At 43.5% G+C, this 19,635-nt stretch overlaps 1 protein-coding gene across 6 annotated transcripts in view; it reads left to right on the plus strand.

The window, feature by feature from the left end:
• The window catches only part of LOC118206226 (astrotactin-2-like), a 466,985-nt gene that overhangs the window by 353,939 nt on the left and 93,411 nt on the right, over positions 1-19,635 (plus strand). For all 6 annotated transcript variants that reach the window (XM_035378599.1, XM_035378597.1, XM_035378598.1 and 3 more), the window contains one exon: positions 265-530. In XM_035378599.1, coding sequence (XP_035234490.1) covers positions 265-530 — 266 coding nt within the window. The remainder of the gene's footprint in view (positions 1-264; positions 531-19,635) is intronic.

The raw sequence follows: 19,635 nt of genomic DNA on the forward strand, positions 1-19,635 counted from the left end.
ACCCACACCCATGCGTGAAGACCCACACCCCGCAACCACATACTACACCCTAAGCCCCACAGCCTCCACCCAGACCTCATCCCACACCCGTGCCTGAAACAACGCCCCACATGGCCATACTTCACACCCACACTATATTGCACTTGTATCGTTATCTGTTCTTGATGTTCATGGCTATGGATAACTGTTATATAATGAGTATGCTGTATGACCTTCAGGATGCAGTTATTGTACATCGGATTCTCACGGTGATTTGCCCCACAGAAACCACCGACCTAGGCAGCCGGAGGGAGCTGAAGTCCATGCCCTTCATCACCTACCTGACCGGCCTGCTGGCCGCGCAACGGCTCTCGGAGGACCACCTGGTGGCGGGCGTGGAGATCCGCTGCGAGGAGAAGGGTCGCTGCCCATCCGCCTGCCACCTGTGCCGACGCCCAGGCCTGCAACAGCCCAGCCCCACGCCCGTCCTGCTGGAAGTCACCCGCATCGTGCCCCTCTACAGCCTGGTGCAGGACAACGTCACCAAGGCGGTGAGAGACAGTGGGGGGAGTGGGGGGGCTGTAGACAGGGATAGGGTGGGGAGAGGTGGAGAAGAAAGGAGAGATGAGTCAGTAGGAGAGGGGGAGAGAAAGGATAGAGGGAGATGATGAGGAACTGGAGGCGTGGAGCAGAGGGAGATAGAGAGAGGATCCAGGTAGAGACAGAGTGGAAGGGAAAGGATAAAAGAAAGAGGGGAGGAAGAAAGAGAGGAGCACAGGAGGAGGGGGGAGAGGACAACGAGAATGAGAGAATGGAAAATAAACCAGGAAAGGGGGGGTAGGGTGAGCAGCTAATGTGCTAAACAGATGGACTTTTTATGTTTATGACATATTGTAGTATGTTCCACCAACAACAAATGCATTGCATTAAAAAATAATTTTTATTCTGCAAAATTATTTTTTGTGGTTGAGAGTAGGGCAGTGAGTGGCTTGATCTTGCTGCTCTCATACTTTGTTCTTTGGATAATGAATTTAAAAAATATATATATCATCATGACTTTGATAGTCCATGGCACAAGATAATTATATCAAGTGACATCGCTTGGGAGTTCAGAACACGGTGTCACCGCGGTTAGATTGAACCGGCCCTCACGTTTGACCGGTGCCTTGGCTCTTTTGCGTTGGTAGCTTTGATGCCGTGACCTCGCCCAGCATGCCCGTGCTCTTTAAAGGTCAGCTGCACGACTGCCGGTGTAATACGAGGACATTTCAGAACCAGCGCGCCCCGCATTCGCTCCTACATATTTCATGCAGTTTTACGAGGTGTCTGTCTCAAAAATCCGCAGGGTGTTAATTGACCAAAAATAAAGCCGTAAAAAGTGGTGGCTGAATGAATAGGCTTTTCTCAAAGAAAAAGCTGATGACGATAGAATTACCAACCTGGAGACCTGCCTGGGCTTTTATGAAACGTCGAATAAAAAAGAAGTTATAATAATTTTGATTAGTGTTGACGGGAAAATGAAAGAAAAGAAGGGGGAAAACAATGCGATATTGTGTTTTAATCAAGTCTTGCCGGTTACGGGCGGTTCGAGATGGGGGGTGGGCGATTTTCTTCAAAGGCATTTGTAGGATCCTCCTCTAGGTGGCGGAGACGGTTAGGATTTAGGTTGGGAGACAGAGCGAGCGCGAGTGAACGAGAGGGAGAGAGAGAGAGAAAAAGAGAGTATATGTAACCCAGAATTTGCGATGAAGTAATGCCACCAACCATTATCCTTTATCAGCACAAAATAGGTTATATGTTCTTGGTTGACCTTGTTTTCTGACCGAGTGGGCATTTTTCTCCCTGCTCCTGCTCTTCAGAAGGCCTCTTGACAGCTGGGTCATCATTTTCTCTGCTTTCTTTTGTCTTCTTTATTATGCATTTATGTGTGTGTGTGTGTGTGTGTGTGCATGCCTGTGAGTGTGTGCGTGTTTCAGAAACAACTTGTTTCAATGACATCACATCTAATGGACATAGATGAACGAGTAAGGAAAGGATGTTTTACAAGTCTGTGATGAGGCTCATTTCTAATATGTGAAAGTGTCCGCACCCGATTCAGGACGGGAGGTGAGTTGCCTGTTTGAGGATGATAGATCACCCTCCTTCAACTGTACTCTAGAAGGCAACATCTTTTCAAATGTTTCTTTTTACTTAAATACTGAAGTCCTCATTTATCCCAGTGCTTATTTGAATTCATGTGAGGTATGCTGTCTCCTCTCTGGTGAAATTTTAGCAGCTGTTGTGAGTGTCTGATGCCCTTTTCACAGACAGACTTGTAGACTGCTTAGCTCAATAATTTTTCTTTGGTCGCTCCTGGAGTCGCCACAGCTGTGGAAATATGCTTTTCTCTTTGGCCAAGAGAGGGTGCTATGTGTTTCTGGTGTTGTTCCCTCCTATTCCTTGACTAAAGTTGTGAGTGTACGGGCTGTGGGGTCTTATGGGTTCGCCAAGAAGTTCAGATGCATGAACACGCTAAAATTGTTACGCAATGAATAACAAACTTTTGAAAAAAATTTCACACAGAGTATCCATTTGCTAGTTATATTTAAGGATATAAAATAATATTTTGAAAGGACACAAGTAGAGCTTCACCTGTCATTCACAAATCTGGTGAACTTTAACCTTGAACAACACTTGCATCACAGTTCTCTTTACTTGGCTGCAGAAAGAGCTGGGAAACAGTTCAGACTGTTTCTAAGCTTAGCACGCAGTTGTACCAGGAAGGTATGTAACCCTTTTTGCTGCAAGGGCAATGAATGATATTTTATGAATCTTTAATGCAGCGTGGAAGAGGCAGCTGGGGGAAGTGGGTAAAGGTAAGGGTTGGCTCAGTGCATACGGACCCAGAGCCAGACCACAGGTAACATAGTGAAACACATACTGTGCACCAACACACATGTACACTCTCTCTCATTCACAGACATACACATACACCCCCCCCTACACGCACGCACGCATGCGCACACACACACACACACACACACTTCACGTTTCACCATTCCTTCAGCACCACATTCCCCACTGGTCCCTCAGAAATCCATAGCTCCAATAACAATATACACACTACAAGAGTTAAAAACAGGATACAGTCATGTCATTAATTTTTTTCCTGACACAATGTAAAAAAGTGTACTCATAACAGTAAAAAAAATGGCAGGGAGGCATTGTGAATAGCCGAGGCTCACCAGCCAGTAGTTTCTGTCAGCAGATAAAAGAGGTAAAGGAACAAAATGTCTCTTTTTTTCCCTCCAGTGATCTGTGGACAAAGGCATCTGTGGTGTGTGTCTCGGTTCTCAGGGCCCTCTGCAGAGGTAGACGGATTATTAGCCTCTTATTGAAGCCAGCGGCCTCTGGGACCGAGCAACGGTCCTTTGGCTGGGCTTCTGAAAAAAAAGAAGCTGAATCCAATTAGCATAGCAGACAGACTGACCTTTACTGCACCCATCCCAGCCGGCAGCCGCTCTCTCTCGAGCGGGCCCGTGCGAAAGAGGGGAACGCCAAAAAGCCCCAAAAGCAGGGATTTCCACCCGTTGGCAGGAAGAAGAAGAAAAAAAATTTGCTCTCTTCCTGTTTGGTGGGTGGTAAAAGTAAAGGAAGTGCCTACAGTATAGCTCTTTGAGAGGCCTCCTGGATCATCAAAGTGGCCTCGTCACGCATAAGTGCCTTTAGCCGTCAGCTTCCGCATCACAGAGATAGACGCTATCTGGAAATAGCCCCTCAGTTTCCTCGTAAACAGTGTAAGGGGAATGATGAGTACGGGGATAATAAAGCCATCGCCTGACTTCTTCTGTTACAGATCCATCCTGTTTTTTAGCCTTTCACTCGCATCCTCCTTACTAACAGTCTTTGTCCCCTTGGGGGTCCCCATGGGCCCCTGACAGATTAGGCCTCTTAGTCCTCTCATCGCGCCGACTGTAATCCCCCCCCCCCCTCCCCCAGGCTAAGATGCCTTCTGATGTGAAACCCTATCGGCCTCAGAACATTCCGGACAACACAAACATCGCATTCACCCAAACTTCTGTTTCCTGCTACCCTCGCTGGCAACTGGACTTCATCCACAGCACCTGGGCTCTAGCAAGTCTCTCACTGTGTAAAACACAAACAAAAATGCAATAATAGTAATAATAATAATAATAACAATAACAATAATAATATTAAATTCACTCTTTCATTCTCTGTTTCTCATCAAACCTTCACATTTAAATATATGGTATTATATGCATTTTCTCTGTAAATTTTGTTTCTCATCACACAATGCTTTTTGGAGTCATTCATGACAACTCTTGACTTATGAAATATGTTTCTTGCACTTTTTGTTTCATATGCATTTGCTTGTATGAATGTGACTGTAAAGGGTCTTACTCTTGCTTGTGCATACGCATTCATCTCATGCTTCATGAAATTGACAATGGCGTCCTCATGGTGACAGGGATGCAGTGAAGACTGTGCAAGGCTCTAGATACCAGGACAAGATTCCGGAACAGGAAGAAGCCGTGTTTTATTTTCCAAGAAAGGAAGCATGCCTTAAGATGGCAGTATACTCAGTAAGAAGAAAGAACTTCAGGATTGAGAATCACCGGCGAACATGTCCACGAACACTGTTGTCGGTATACTCAGTGAGAACACCGCACCGTTTAAAGTCACTACACGCTGCTGGGGCGTGAATAATTACAAATAATTACGAGGCAGCTATTAACCGGGGCTGGAATCTCGCCCAGACCTCCGTCTCGCGGCTACGCCATGGATGTATAAAGAGAAGGGCTACGCGAGATCACAACACAAAACAAAAAGTTTAAAGTGTTTAAAGTGGCTTTAGTTTATCTAGCTATGCAAAAGAAGTAAAAAAAGGCGAAGGAGATAGCACGTTTGCCCTCTAAATCAGAGGAGGATGGAGAATGGAGAGTTTTGTCTGTACATTTAGCAAATGCGGAGTTTAGACAAGGGGGTCCACTTTCTCTTATTTCCGAATGTGTGCAAGGTGTACTAGGCTCTACAGAAAAGAGATTGCCGTTGACTTTCCGTACATTAGCATGTGAAGACTGAACTCTCAACCGTGACGTAACCAACCATGCGATATTTGGACCAATAGCTGAGCGGGGGAGGTCAGAGGACAAGAAGGACATTTTCTAAAAGTTCTCCCTGGAGACCGTCGCACACTGCACCGTGAGAACACACAACACTGTGCCTTTTTGTTCTTCAGTTGTTCTCATTGCATATTTTTGCTCAAAAATTTCTACTTCTTACAAAGTATACTGCCTACTTTAGCCAAACATGTCTTAGAGATGTGGTGTGGAGAATCCTCTGCAGTCTGTAGATCGCAACACCCCTTTCGGCATTCCTCACTGACACCATGTTAATTACCTTGTTTAGGCTCACAAATGCTGTATTCTTGATGACATTTAGGGCCTGATTTACGAAGGCCTTTTGTGTATGCAAACACCTTGTAGCACATACAAAACAATTTACATGACATTGGTTGTGTTATTAGTTTTGTGTGTGCCAAAAGGTTTTGCACATTCTAAAAATCTTAGAGTTTGTTTATTTTTTGTGAATGTAGGATTGGTGGTATTTTTTGGCCAGACATGTCAGTTACAGCCTTGTTGCTAGGCTGTGTTTGGCCCCTTTTAGGCTGATTTGTTAATTCGGTTTTGACAAATACAATTATTTGTAGCCACAAAATGAGTGCCCCTTTAAAAATTAGGCTAAAGTAATGCGAGTAACCATTCAAATAAATTACTATAATTAAAATGAGTGCAGTTTGACTCCACTTTCAAAGTTACAAACATTTCAGAGTTTCAAACGATCACTGTTCCCAGAGGACGCATATCTGTTTATGTGGGCACAATGAGGTAGTCACTCTGATTGATTGACAGCTTCCAGTCTCAAAGTAAAAGCAGTTTAACTGAGAAAAACCCTCTTGTGCCTCTCGAGGTTTGTTTGACCTCATAAGAGTACCCCCCCCCTCCAAGTAAACAAGTCTGGGATTAATAAATACACCAATGCAAACAGGAGTTGCCAAAAAAACTTTGAATCTTGCCTCAACAACAGTTTGATTAAATTGCGGTGGACCTTTTGGGGAAATTGGATGTGTTGCTTATAATTCATAATGGCATATATCTTGCAGCACAGTCGGCCCTCTGAGACAAAATTGACTTTTTTTGTCTGGTTTTCCTTTGAGAAATATATCCCCTGGCACCCAGAAAGAGGGGTGGGGGACAGGAGTGGATGTAAGTTGACTCAGTCACCCTAATGCAGTTTTCTGTTTTTAAATGTAGCTGTGTTGTAATACAGTCTGATGTCTGGGTCTGTTGTCGTGGTAACGGGGAAATGGCTTTGGCATATGAGGTCACTGAGTTGCACGGTAGGGTTTTGCCATCTCAGGGCTTTTGCTGCGGCATTACCAATAGCACCCTCCCTGGATGTGCATTCATTCGGAAGCTGTCCTTCTAGAAGGACAGAAGGACATGTGGCTGATGTGTTGTCAGTTGTCAGTGTGTACCCACTTTATTTGGCACAAAAGTTTTCTCAGTAGTTCTAAAACAATGAACCATCCATGTGCAGGGAGTGAAGATGAAGCATTCTGATGATGAAATGGCCTACAGTGGACTTTGACAATCACTGTTTGATAATAAAACAGTTGCAAAACTCGTCATAGTTCCATAGTTCCCATAGCAGTTAGCTCGGATCAGTCTGTCATTGATAAAATGCTATCATAATGCATGTTCTGTCTATTTGGAGGATTGTGGAAATATCTTTCCAATGTCACCGTACTGTGAACTTCAGAGTACTTTTAGTGGAAAAAAAGCCCTTTAACTGGAAAGAGAGAAAAAGGAGTTCCTAGCAAAGACAAGATGGTCCATTAGCTAAAACACCCTCAGTACATGTCTGTCCAGTTTTCTTCATCCTCCAGATTCCCATAAATGTTGTTGCTTCACATTACCTTCATCAAGCTTTGTGGCTGAAGTCTCATAATGGCCCTGTCCTGGGAAATAGTAAAGAGGACATTGTCCTTGTCCCCTCCTGACTCACCCCAGTAAATCACAGAGCAATCATAAGCTTTCTTCCCAGGTATCCTGGTGCAGCTACGGTAATTCGATAAAACAAGGTCGTCCGCCGGACGTCATTTGCGCCTCTCCACTCCCTCAGTTAAATGCATTAGGCACCAAAGCCGGACTTCAATGGGTGCGGCAAAGCCATCTGACGCAGATACCTCTTAACCCAAGGTTAAAGTTGGAAAAAAGAAAAGATGTATGCATCCCGGGTGTGACGCCAGAGTTCCCAGTAAGCAAGGAGGGTATTCTTGGAAACGAAGGGGTGTGATGGAGATTTGTGTCGGGTGGGGAGGGAGCTTCAGAGCGCCGGTTTCTGGTGAAGTATGGCTTCACCTCAAAGAACCTTCCTCCACCGACCCTGGCGTGGGGCTGTCTCCTTGCTTGCAGGCCTGGGGTCCTGTGTGTTACCGCACCGCTGTTGTTTGAGAAATGCAGCCCTGTTATCGTCTCCGGCCACATTTCACCACCTATCTAGGGCTGTTTCACATTAGGCATGGTGGATGACAGGCTACCTTTTTTGTGCAGTTATATTTTCTCCCCTCGGTACCATTGTCCTATATATTCCACACGCTTCCCGTAACTACAACAGAAGCACTATATTTCATGTGCTTCTTCCTGCAGCCACTACACAACTATATTTGACAGAATCGCAAGTCTAAGAAAGGAAGAAAGAAAGAAAGAAAGAGCAGTAAAAACTTTACAAGGAGACCCCCTTTGTTGTTTTATGTGTAATATCTGCTGCACATTTGCAAGGGAGCTGTGGACATTGAGTCCGGCCCGTGGTGTGCACTCGTTTAACTGTCCTCTGTCTCAGAGCCGGAAAAATCCCCGGTGAAGGGGACAGAAGTCTGATAAGCAGGGTACGCAGCGTACTCAACCTTAATCAGCATAGGGTACTGTATCCTCTCCAGGAGTCCCATTACATAACCCATAACTAATGAGATTGCACAGATACAGCCAGTAGATGCCAGGTCTTTGACCCACCATAGGAACATATCAGATCAGCTCGTCGAGGAACTCTCCCAGCTCTGATTCACAACATACAGTGTGTTCTTTCTTTTTTCCTTTTTTCAGATTCAGACTGGATATTTGTACTTATCATTCACCGTGAAAGGATGACACTGGGGGTCTGTTTGTTCCCTCAGTAAGCATTAAGTTACCTGCACATTTGTTTAACGCCAATGACCAAACTTCTGAGTGCCATGCTTATGGAAAGCACTGTTTTGAATTCTGATACTATTTTCTATATATTTTTCATTTATTTTTGGAATGTGCAGAGTAAGACTCCACTGTTCAGGAATGTGCTCAATCAGTTCTCATTTAACCTGCACAGCTGTCCCTCATTGACCATGGCGGTCCTTACTTTCATGATGTGGTTTTTGGATAGCAAGTTTTCATCTGAGATCAGAATTCCCAAAATTCCCTGTCAAATGCTCATATACAATGTTCATTCCTCACAAAGCAGTTTCCAGACAGTCCCCTTTATTCAGCTGTCACCATGCAGAGAAGCAAAAGTTCTAGATTTTAAAAATCTATCCACTTTAATGAGTGTTGCTGGAATTTATCATTTCAACATTCTATCATCTAAATTGATTTGCAATGTGGCGACTGTCATATCTCAATGTCAAACACGTATGATATATTTGACAGCTAATAAAAGTACTCTGGAATTAGCTTCCCAAAATTGGAGCACCGCATATGCATTGTTTTTAATTTTATTAGCAAAGTAAAACACCAGTGGTTTATACAAATAAAAAAATCAAGTCACTTGAGAACCAATGAGATTAATCTGTTTGACAGCCTTTTAGATGCGTTAGCAGTGTCCTCACTCAGGGCAAGGAATCCAGTGGAGTGCAATTCCACTACCCACTCCTAATGGATCATTACATCACTGTAATGCTGTACGTGTCTGCGCTGTTTGACATGATAATGAAATGGGATATTAATTTGAATTCCAGAAGACGCATCAAGGACAAGATCTACTCATCAGCTATTACAAAAAGCCAGCCTGCAGCTATAGGAGATTTGTAATTTGGAAAGGTGTGGAAGTGCTCCTGTTTTCTGTACAGCCTTATAGGCTTCTGAATCTATGTCAGTGATGGTTATGATTCAATTATTTCAGTGAAGTAACTACATTTTGATGAATCGCATATTTGCCTTATTCTGGCTTACTTCAAATGTTTTATAATTATGACTCACTGATTATTATCAAGAGTTTAATCTTTTTCATTGTATTCTTTATTTTATTGTGAACATGTATTCAATGCAGACACCCCATACAGACTCACCATAACAGCATCGACATGTTAAGTGTGTGGAGCAAGAGGTTAAGATTGTCCCTTTGAAAGAATGAAAGATCACCAATGTCATTAACACTAGGTATGACTCCACTATCTGAAGGTCAGGCAGTAACGGATGTCCAGAAGGGGCACCAGAGGGCCAGGCTGTTAGCCAAGCACAACCAATCCAGTTGGAAGATTACTGTTCTGAATTTGTTCTTGTGGAACTTGTTGAACTGATGACTAACACTGGAGAGTATTGCAAAGAATCTTGTGGACCACAGCTGAAAATAACCATTCTATATTTTTCTATGGCTACATTGGTACAGTTTCATTAACACTTCCATTTATTAACCCTTCCCCTCAGCTATGGGGAATCCCGGCTCAGTGCTAAGGGGTGTCCAGGACAGTGCAATCATCATAAACAGCCTCACTCAAACCTTCAAACGAATCTTTGGTGGCAATTAATGTTTCCATGCACTAGAACCTGTATTTAAAGGCTTATCAGAGCTTACTGGAATACTCATTTGAACTACCCCAGGAAAGCCTCTGCATAGCCCTGGTCGAATTGTAATGGCCAATCAGTGCAGTCTATGCTGGAAGTAAGCAAAGTTAATGAACTGTATACAAGCATGGTGTGTCAGAGCTTGAAGCAACAGACATACTTGTGTACCTGCTGGGCAGGATACATGTCTGTATGTGGTTCCTTATCCTCCTTTTCTGGGATTTGAATACTCAAATCACTGCCCATGGAGTGGCTAATCGGGGGAAATGGGAAGATTCCCGGTGGGCCGGGCTGGTTGTTGGGCCGCAAGGGCCGGTGACAGGGTCGGTAAACACAATAATTTAATAAATAGATCATGTAGGCTACACTTGCAGAAGCGTGGGCTGCTCTGCGTCGCACGCTCGCACACACTGCTACTGATACACTTGTTTCCCCGAAAAATGGCTACACCAGAGGTCAGCTCAACAGAAACATACAAACACTTGGATGCTGATGGGGGGGTGAGAGTGGCCCCTACCAAATCCCAAATTGGTCGATCCCAGCCCAGGAGGTTATGATTGGTCACTTGATTGACGTAAATCAAATCGGTAGAAGGTGCAAGTAAGACATAAAAAAAGACAAGATGGAGAATAGAAAGAGAAAGGGGGAGCTGAAAAAGCAGAATTTTAAAAAAAGAAGCTTTACAAGATGACGTGGCCAAATGTGCCAAATTCAGCAACTTGTTTATGATTAAAACAAGCTTGCAGTTTGAGAGTGAAGGTACACAACAAGCACCAGAAGTTGATAGTGACGATGAGACAGGTATGCTAGTTTAGGCTACAGTGCCAAGATGTCAGGCGTGCAAAACAAAATATAACGTATAACGTTGCCTACAAACCACAATTCAAGTTTAGTGTCAAGGACTTGTGTGGCATTAGTAAGGAATAAACCACGACGGGCTGTCCCGTTATTGGAAAAAAAAAAATGTACGACGGGGGTGGTGATGTACATTATTTTCCAATAATGGGACAGCCTGGAGGAGTTTATCCCACTTATACAACGGTTTACCAACAATGACTATATATGGTTACTTTTATATTTATTGATTTTTATCGATTTAATCAGCTGAAAGTGAAATATTCTTCCGCGGGCGTTAGGGCATATTATTTTACCGTTGCCAAGCAAAACTCTGGTTGGTAGTTCTATTTGGACTGTTGTTATGCAAAAACTCTGGTTAGGGGTCCAAGCAGCGAAGCTGGTGGAACCCTATTGTATCTGTTAGGATTATTATTATTAGGGGTCCAAGCAGCGAAGCTGGTGGAACCCTATTGTATCTGTTAGGATTATTAGGGGTCCAAGCAGCGAAGCTGGTGGAACCCTATTGTATCTGTTAGGATTATTATTAGGGGTCCAAGCAGCGAAGCTGGTGGAACCCTATTGTTTTTGTTAGGATTATTAGGGGTCCAAGCAGCGAAGCTGGTGGAACCCTATTGTATCTGTTCCGATTATTATTATTATTATTATTCTTATTTTTCTCCGCTAAAAGTGTCTGAGGCTCAGCAACCATAAGTCCTAGAGCAACCAAATTTGGTAGGTCGGTTCCTATGGCCCCCCACTACTCAGGCACGAAAAATCACCTATGTCGACCAGATGGTACTATTGGGACCACCTATGTCCGCCATATGGTTTGCCCGCCATTTGGCCGTTTTTATTAGGTGGGGTGCGGAAGAGCTGTGGCTCCAAATCTAAACGGTTACGACATCTAGTAAACTTCTTTACGGCAAGCGACATCCATGGCGACGCAAGTAATCCGACACCGTAGGGTCTAGTTTTTATCAGTGAGGGGACGGTCTGAACGTCGGGGAAGCAGTGGAAGACAGTGCCAGACATTATTTGAAGACAGTATCCGGTGAGTTCGTTTAGTCTTTGAATCTGTCATTATGCTGAGAAATAGCAAAACCATTTTATTGATAGGTTCTGAGTTTCTGTGCAAACGCGCGGAAACACGCTGGTATAATGAAACAATGACGGTAGCCTAATACATATATAGTTCGCTTCGTTCCGTTGCTACCATAAGATAACAGACTATCTTGTGTCTACAGCTGCAGTTTCTCGCTGCAATTTCTAACATTGGATATTCACAAAAGACGCAATTTATGCTGTACTCTGCCAATGTCTAAATAAATAATACGCTACGGTAAAGCTTTAAGAGGATGAATCATTACTTTTCTTTGACATGGATCCATTTGAAGACAATAACGGGTGAGTTTGTTTACTCTTTAAATCCGTCATTATGCTGAGAGAAATCGTATTCTAAATTTAATCTCTAAATTGACTGTAAGGTTAGGGTTGTAACTAGTTAGCTGTTTCATAGGTGACTTAGTTAATGCACTCGTCTTAACTATTGCTTGTATTTTTGCATAGACTGCGTTGTTGCTGTTCTTGTTCGTGTTAGTGTTAACCAGTTTAACCTACAGGGTCCAAGTTGAACTATGCGGTTGCTCCCTGCACTTGGAACGGTAGGCTACTGCCCTCTAGGGTTTTCGACACACTTATTCCCGATTATGACTATAAACTTTGTTGTATGTCGCTCTGGATAGGAGCGTCTGCCAAATGCCTGTAATGTAATGTAATGCAATATTCCGTAGCAACAAGATAAACCCGACATTAGCCCTAAAATATGCCAATACAGCAGTGAAAATGCTGCCCACTGAATAACGAAATAAACAAGACAAAGTTTTTAAAAATTATACCATGTTATTCTACAGTCAATATCTGGGTCTAAACATTGAACAAATATACAATTTTACCAATGGTTTTACGCGTAGAGATGTCCCTTTTGCGGCTGAGTGGTCATATATTGTCTTGGACAATCCATCTGTGAAATAGACGCGCATTTGTGGCTAACTTCAAAAATAGCTGTGCATAATACCACACCTGTTGCTTACGGCTTTGTCGCCCTTTTTAGTACAATTTGGCTTGATTGACAATTCATTTATTCCGTAGGTGAGAGTATAAGCTTTCTAACGATGTATAAGATGTCTGATTTTGCTTTTGGAATAGCGTTTTATCGGTCAGCATAACCGAAAATTTTCTTATATGCCAGTGTCTAAATAAATAATACGGTAGGCTAATCTGCGAGCACTACGCAGGTCGCGAGTTGATATTTCGTCTTTTGTTTCGTTTTTTCTCAATGTCGTCTTTATTATTTGAAATGCGTATTTATGTGTTATTATTCTATCTGTCTCTGAGGCGCTCTGAAATGTGCATTCTCTGCTAAGCTGAGCTATGGATTGGAATATGTGTCTGACGTAGTGTTGCACCGTATACCGAAACTTCAGCACTTTCTCGGTACTTAAAAAAAAAAAAAACGGTTCCGTATTAGAATTTTCCGACGTTCGGTAGTTTTGCGTCAAATGTAAAAGCCAGGGAAATGTGTCTCCCGCATTACTGATTTAGAGGATGAAAAGTGTAGTTTGTCAGAATCTTCGCTAGATGGCAGTAGCAACTAAGGTTGCCAAGTGAGGTGACCTGCGCTTGTGCATTCACTTCCCTGATACAGCGCAAGCTTCCACTCAGTTGACTTCAGTAGCAATAGGTGTTCTAATTTGTAAATATTTTATTATAGGAAGATGCTGTATTGTTATTAGAATATGCTGTTTTTAGATCTATTTAAAAGTGAAAGACCTGTTTAAAGATTATTTAGTTTACAATAGTTACATTTTTGAAATTTATTTAATATATTTTTCTATTGTTTAGTGTTGTAACACGATAGTCCTATGCTTATTAATATGTTGAACAGGCTTCAACTTAAAGGTTGTTCATAAACCAGGTTTTTAATAAACCATGAATTCTAAAATGAGGTCAACCCTTTTGGACATTATGTTTCTCATCTATTAAGGTAATTTCAGTATTGTTAGGTACCGAGTATCGAATTAGCATCGTTTAAGTTTCAAGTATCATTTCAGTATTGAGTATCGTAATACTAAACCTGGTATCAGTATCAAAGTCAAAATTTTGGTATCGTGACAACACTAGTGTGACGCCTTTTTTAGTTGTGGCGCAGAAACACTGCAGCTGTCCATACACGCCAGGCCATCTAAGTGTTACGACATGCCATCTAAGTGTTACGACATAGTAAAGGCCTTTACGGGAAGTGGCCACGACACATCCATGGCGACGCAACTAAGTCATCCGACAGCATCTCTTAGCACAAAATTGGCCATAAGTCATCAATATTTTATACGATCATCATGATATTCAGTAGATATGTTGGGTGAAGGCATATGATCATGAGGACAAAGCCATTTTAAAATTGCTCCATAGGGGGCGCGATGGTGCCAATGCTTGGACCCCTCCCAACGCCGCTTGCGGCTTTAATTGGTAGTTATATTTGCACCGTTGTTAAGAAAAAACCTCTGGTCGTTAATTCTATGAAAACAATGATTCTTTCAAAAGAAATAGTTCTTTCTCATTTTATACCATACAATTTGCACCAATTTTGGTCATTTTTGTCATTACATTATTTAATAAAACTGCATGAAACCATAAGTCAATCTAATTCATCTCCCTAGCACTGTCTTGCTTTTTAAATGGTGTGGTCACGCAGTGTAGAACTAACATCTTTCTAAAACCCTCTGAAACGGGTTTTGAATGCCAGCTAGCTTTATCCGTCACTTGTCACCTAGCCAATATTAAAATGATTGGTTTTAGGTCAGAATGGTCTTACGGCATGCTTGTTATCCCTGCTAGTTAGCTAGCTAACTATTGAATTGTATTCAAAACAGCGGTTACTATAAACGCAATTGTTCATAAACATATGGATGAAAATGCGTCCCGTAGCCATGAGTTAAATGCGGAATGCCTATTCTACTGTCCAAATAAGGGATGATTCCTTATTTTGCAGGATGGTTGGCAACCGTAATTATAAAGCTAGCAACAGTAACTAGAAATGTGATTCAACGTTTCCATCAATTGTGAAATTTGACATTGAAAAGGGGAGTGGATGTAACAACAATTCAAGAGCAAAAGAATAATGTTGCTGTTTAAACTGCTTTAGAATGCTGGATTTTGTACCGCATCAATTTTAGAACTGTTAACAGGCCAAAGTGTCCTTTTACTGAGAAATAATGCCCACCCTTAGACCAACCGGAATCGAATATTCAGCCAAGCCGTTGTATAATGGCATATAATGTATACAATACGAATAAGTGCTTTGTCAAATGCAAAATGGTATGTCACAACGCCACCTAAGTGTGAGACACTTTGTTGTCTATTGTAGTCTCTAAGCAGCAGCCAGTAGACCAGTTTGCTGCTGGCAGTGAAGAAGAGGCAGTACCAAGCACCAGCCATGAGCCCATAACTCCAGAGTGGGCAGGTAGGATTGCTCAATGTTAAAGACGATCAGAACACTTTTTTTGTAGGGAGGGGGGACTTGTGTTGAAAATTATAACAATTTAATTTTTTAAATTTGATTTAGTGTCAGAGGCAGTGCCAGGACTCAGTAATGTGCCCAGAAGGATCCCTGCTGTGGAAGGCACAGGTAGAGCTGTTGTACTAACATAACCAGATATATTAGTTCCAATATCACCACTATTTATACCCACATATTACTAGTGACCTATTATGCTGTTTATCATTAATAGTAGAATAGTAAACATACAAAGACCACAATTGAAAGTCTACGTTGTTTCAGTCAAAACGTGTTTCCATGTTAAATCAGTTAAGCCTTACAGATAGCTTTTTATTGTGATTTAATGCAGGTATAGATGAGTCTCATAGGCCTACTGAAGGAAGTGTAAAAGAGAGAGCAGAGTCTACTCAGGGACTGATCACAGAGGCAACAACAGCTCAGCAGCAGACGCCTGAACCACAAGCTAAGAAAAAGACACATGAAGATGAGGCTGTTGATTGTTTTGATTACTTTGCTCGCCCTCAGTCACAGGATATAGATATGTTTTTTTGTTATCATCCTCAACAAACACCAAAACTTCCTATACCAAAAGTTTTCAACAGCAAAGATGGAACCAACCGCAAGTGGTTGACTTACTGTGAAAAAAATCAATCTCTGTACTGTACTGTCTGTTTGGCATTTGCACCTTTGGTTAGTTATAGCCCTTTCATAAAGGGAGGCATGAAAGCCTGGAAACAAAGGATAGTGGAACATGAAAAAAGTAAGATCCATAGAGATAGTGCAGATGCTTACTTTCTACATGTAAAAAAGGCATATGTGAAAAGCCTGTTGATTGGCAACCAAATGTCATGACATAGCGAGCAAGTGAAGAAGAAACATCAGGTGATGGAGCGCATAGTGGATGTCACTAAAGTTACAGGCAAATGTGGCCTTAGCTACAGGGGAGATAAAGCAGAGGCTCCTCTAGCTTGGAAAACATTGCTGTTAATCATGGCAACGTCCTAGAACTGATTCTACTCTTGAGCAAATATGACGTTTGCCTCCAACAGCATGTAAACAGTTGCATAGAGAATAGTAAGAAGCAGCATGAAACTGGCACAAAGGGCAGAGGATCTCTTGTTACCCTGCTGTCAAAAGACACAATCAACAAAGTTGTGGATGTCATCAGCCAATTGATAAAGACCACTACTGTAGAGGAAGTTAGGCAGGCAGGCATGTTTTCAGCCTAAGTAGATATGACCCAAGATATCAGCTCAAAGGACCAGCGTTCTATCATATTAAGATATGTCATAGATGTCATTCATGAAAGATTGATTGCTATGGTGGACTGTGAATCATCTACAGGGCAGTATTTTGGAGAGCTACTGAAACAAGTATTACTGAAGCTCAATATAGACATTGGCACATGTGTGGGCAACTCAACAGATGGTGCAGCTAATATGCAGGGACAGTATTGGGGGTTCTCTACACTTCTCTCTGAGCAGTCTCCTACTCAGATTCATATATGGTGTTACGCGCATCTTCTGAATATTGTACTGGCAGACACAACAGGCAGTGTTGTGGAAAGTGCATCACTGTTTTCACTGCTTATTGATATAGCACTGTTCATAAGATGAGTCAGGACAAGACTCTAAAGTAAAGTGTTTGGGTGCTTCAGGAATCCTCAGGAAGCCTTGTTTTTTGACGTGCTTATGACTTTAGACACCATTCTAGAAGACGGTAGACTAAAGCCAACTGTGAGGGCCAAGGCAAAGGGACTCATTGAAGCCCTTTTGAAGTCTGAGACAGTGCTTACTGCTCAAATATTCCTTCGCATTTTTGAGCATACACCTCCTCTTTCAAAATACTTAGTCAAGGGGAATGGATATTCTCACTGCTCAACATCTGGTTGAGGGGACAGAGGACAGCCTTAGGAAGTACGTTAGAGACTTTGAAGGAGTTAAGAGAGCAGCTGATGAGTTTGTGGGCCAATGGAAAGCTGCAAGTGAAGAAAGACTGCGAGCTGGTAGTGCAGACTGCCCTTACTGAGAAAAGGGTCAGAAAAAAGAAAAAATTCTAGGAGAGCTTGCAGAAGATGAGCCACTAGCATCACCTGATACTGACTTCAAGGTCAAAGTACACAACGTCATTGTAGACACTGTGACAGTATTCATAGGAGGTTTTCTGCTAATGCAAAACTTTGCTCAGATTTTGCCTATCTGGACCCTAGAAACTCTGCCTGGTGAGGGAAAATGGGCTCCCCAACTCAGCTCTCGGAGAAATAAGCAAATGTCTGCTTAGGTTTGACTATAGAGCTATAGAGCAGGGAAAAATAGACTATGATGTCCTTAGAATGTTGTACTGGGAATAACAAAATTGCAGAGAACAGTGCAATACTTCTGTTTTATTTTTTTTAAATTTATGTTTGAGGATTGGATATCTTTAGTTGTGAACACTCATTTGCACTGAATATATATTTTGATGTTGTAGTGAATAGTGCAATCATATTTATGTTTGAGGGTTGGACATGTGCACTTCAACCCAGGAGCACCTACAGGCATTCATGTTCATGTGCACTGAGAAAGACATTCTCATGTCTTTGGACAATGATACTGTAATAAACTGAGTTTCAGAGACCAGTGCACTGCTCAGGCATTCATTAATGTTACACTCATGCACAGGGAAAAAGAGATTATGGTGTCTGTAGCAAGCTGAGTGCCACCGCTCGTTTAAGAGATGAGAGAGACGAGAGTTTATTTTTGGACGCGAATGCGTCTTTTTATTTTTACGGCCGCCACGCGGCTTTCTGTTCAGTACACAGACACACAATTCACTGCTGACCGTCCGTCGGCTCTTCCTCCGTCTCCAGTCCGTCCTCTTCTGTCTCTGTAGACCGGCTTTTAAGCGTCCAGGCTCACTGTCGAGGTAATCAGCACATTGTCCATCAATCAAACAATTAACCATCAGTGCTGATTAATAATCCCCAACAGCTGTGGCGCAGAGTTCCGAGAGCCGCCCCGCCCACTCTCTCTCTGCAGCCAACGCAAAACCACGCCCACCCTACCACATACCCCCACCGCCCGACTTAGGCCGGGGAGCCATCCGGCCGATGACCGACCCCCCCCCCCTCCCCCTTCGGGGCGAGAGAGGAAGTCCGCCACCACCATCTGCGCCCCCGGCCTATGAACCACCTTGAAATTAAAGGGCTGTAGAGCCAGATGCCAACGGGTGATTCGCGGGTTGGTATCCTTCATGTGGTGGAGCCATTGGAGGGGAGCGTGGTCCGAACAGAGGGTGAATGGGCGACCCAGCAGGTAGTAGCGCAGGGACCCGACCGCCCACCGGATGGCGAGGCACTCCCTTTCTACCGTGCTGTACCTCGCCTCCCGCTGGGATAGTTTGCGGCTGAGGTACAGCACCGGGCGGTCGACTCCCTCCACCTGCTGGGTCAAAACAGCCCCCAGCCCTCTGTCCGATGCATGGGTCTGCAGGATAAAAGGAAGAGAGAAATTAGGGGTGAATAAGAGCGGCTCCCCGCAGAGGGCTTCCTTTACCCTCTCAAACGCTCGCTGGCACAGCTCCGTCCACTGGACCGGATCTGAGGCACCTTTGCGAGTTAAATCAGTCAAGGGGCTGGTCAGCTGTGAAAACGCCGGAATAAACCGCCTATAGTAGCTGGCCAACCCCAAGAACCTCCTCACCTCTTTTTTCGTCTTGGGTCGTGGGCAGGTCGCAATCGCCGCGGTTTTATCCACCAGAGGTCGCACCTGTCCACTTCCCAAGTGGTACCCCAAATACCGTACCTCCGCTCGGCCAATCGCACACTTCTTTGGGTTAGCCGTGAGCCCCGCCTGCCTCAAGGACTTGAGCACCGCCCCCACATGCCGCATATGCTGTGCCCAGCTGCTACTGTGGATGATAACGTCATCCAGATAGGCAGCAGCATACGCAGCATGCGGACGTAGCAGCCGATCCATCAGGCGCTGGAAGGTGGCTGGGGCCCCGAACAACCCAAACGGAAGTGTTCGGAATTGGTACAAACCGTCCGGAGCGGAGAAAGCCGATTTCTCTTTGGACTTTGCAGACAAGGGAATCTGCCAATAACCCTTAGTCAGATCCAGTGTCGAAAAAAAACGAGCAGTGCCCAGCCGATCCAGGAGTTCGTCGACCCTAGGCATAGGATAGGCATCAAAATGTGACACAGCATTCACTTTCCTATAGTCCACACAGAACCGAATAGAGCCATCCGGCTTACTTACCAGCATGATGGGGCTATTCCAGGCACTGTGGGACTCCTCTATTACACCCAACTCCAGCATAGCCTTTATTTCTGCCTGCACTAATTTCTTTTTGTGCTCCGGCAGTCTATAGGGACGGGAACGTACCGTTACTCCCGGGGGGGTGTCGATA

This window comes from Anguilla anguilla, chromosome 10 (assembly GCF_013347855.1).
Source record: "Anguilla anguilla isolate fAngAng1 chromosome 10, fAngAng1.pri, whole genome shotgun sequence".
Classification (NCBI taxonomy): Eukaryota; Metazoa; Chordata; class Actinopteri; order Anguilliformes; family Anguillidae; genus Anguilla; species Anguilla anguilla.